This window comes from Arachis ipaensis, chromosome B02, assembly GCF_000816755.2.
Source record: "Arachis ipaensis cultivar K30076 chromosome B02, Araip1.1, whole genome shotgun sequence".
Taxonomy (NCBI): domain Eukaryota; kingdom Viridiplantae; phylum Streptophyta; class Magnoliopsida; order Fabales; family Fabaceae; genus Arachis; species Arachis ipaensis.
The window spans coordinates 8,165,300-8,166,707 of NC_029786.2; the positions used below are offsets into that span (position 1 = coordinate 8,165,300).

The following is a 1,408-nucleotide window of genomic DNA, read 5'->3' on the forward strand; positions in this document are numbered from 1 at the left end:
TTATACCAATTTTGAAGTCGTTGTTAAAATCGTCGCTAATAGTGACGGTTGTAAAAATCGCCACAAAAGTGTTGTAATCCGATGATCTTAGTAAAGTGTATATATATATTTTTTTTTATAATTAATCATGAGTAATCAAAATAAAGAAGAGTACTCATTATTATCATGTGTAGCACAAATTAAAATTAATTACTATTATCTGGATCGATATTCTTGTAATTAATATATGATTATTTGGTTTTTATTTGTAGCTGAATATGCGAACCTGCCATTGATACCACCATTTCTACAACCTGGTAATTACACACAATTCTATGGTGGAGTGAACTTTGCGTCTGGTGGAGCAGGTGCTCTTGTTGAAACTTTTGAAGGTTCGGTAAGTATATACAAAAATATATTTATTTTAAAAAACATTATTTTTCTTGTATTATTAGAAATTCTGAGTTATATATATTCAAGTACAAATTCAACACGGAATTGCTAAACTATTGAGTTGTTAAACGATTTAGAAGCTAAGCAATAATAAACATGATGAGCTTTTTCCTTGGTCCGAATGCACCTGCTACTATTTCATTCACATGTTATTAGTTATTACTGTATAAAGCTTAGCTTAATTAATGGAACTTTGAACAAGTTTTTATATGAACATAGCTAGTGATATAGCTGTTAGTAATTGACCAAATTATAAATTATATGCTACGTACACTACTTTGCCGCCAAGCATATATAGATGACTATAATGCTAGCTAGATAACCACGTTCACATTATAGATTAATTAGCTTATAAGAAAAGTTCAAAAACCAGTAGAATTTGTTATTTTTTATTAACACTTTTAGTTATTAATTTAATTATTTTAGTTTAATAATTTAATAATATATTTTTAATTTATATTTTTAAATATTAATGATTAATTACTGGTCTTGACTCTCTAATATTCTTCTTTAACTTAATTGATTAATATCAATTTTAGAAGCTAGGGTGGAGAAAGAATTATTATTTGTATTCATAACATAGACACGCAAAGAAAAAGGAATATAGCACTAGTGGATATATTAAGAACAAAAATTATGTGATTAATGTGAAGCTACCATTTTTATTTATTTATTTATTTGCAATAGTTAAATACACTTTATGGTAAAAGTAAATTATACAATGTTTTTAAAGAAAACGCAAATCAAAAACCATCTTATAAAACTTAAAAACAAAATTGCAAAACAATATTTTATAAATCTTTAGTATTTATAGAATAGCACAAAGGCTTACATTTAGTGATGAAAATATATAAGACAAGACACTGAAAATAAGGTACAAAAGATAGAGACACAAAAATTAGTATTCTTATTTTTTATTTGGTGATAAATTAAAATAAATTATGAAAGTCTAATTAACTTTTAATTTTTTTATATT

At 24.9% G+C, this 1,408-nt stretch overlaps 1 protein-coding gene across 1 annotated transcript in view; it reads left to right on the plus strand.

Annotated features, from left to right (window-relative positions):
• LOC107624776 (GDSL esterase/lipase 5) overlaps nt 1–1,408 on the plus strand; it is a 6,466-nt gene that overhangs the window by 802 nt on the left and 4,256 nt on the right. The window contains exon 2 of the mRNA XM_016327231.2: nt 252–376. Within this exon, the coding sequence (XP_016182717.1) occupies nt 252–376 (125 nt within the window). The remainder of the gene's footprint in view (nt 1–251; nt 377–1,408) is intronic.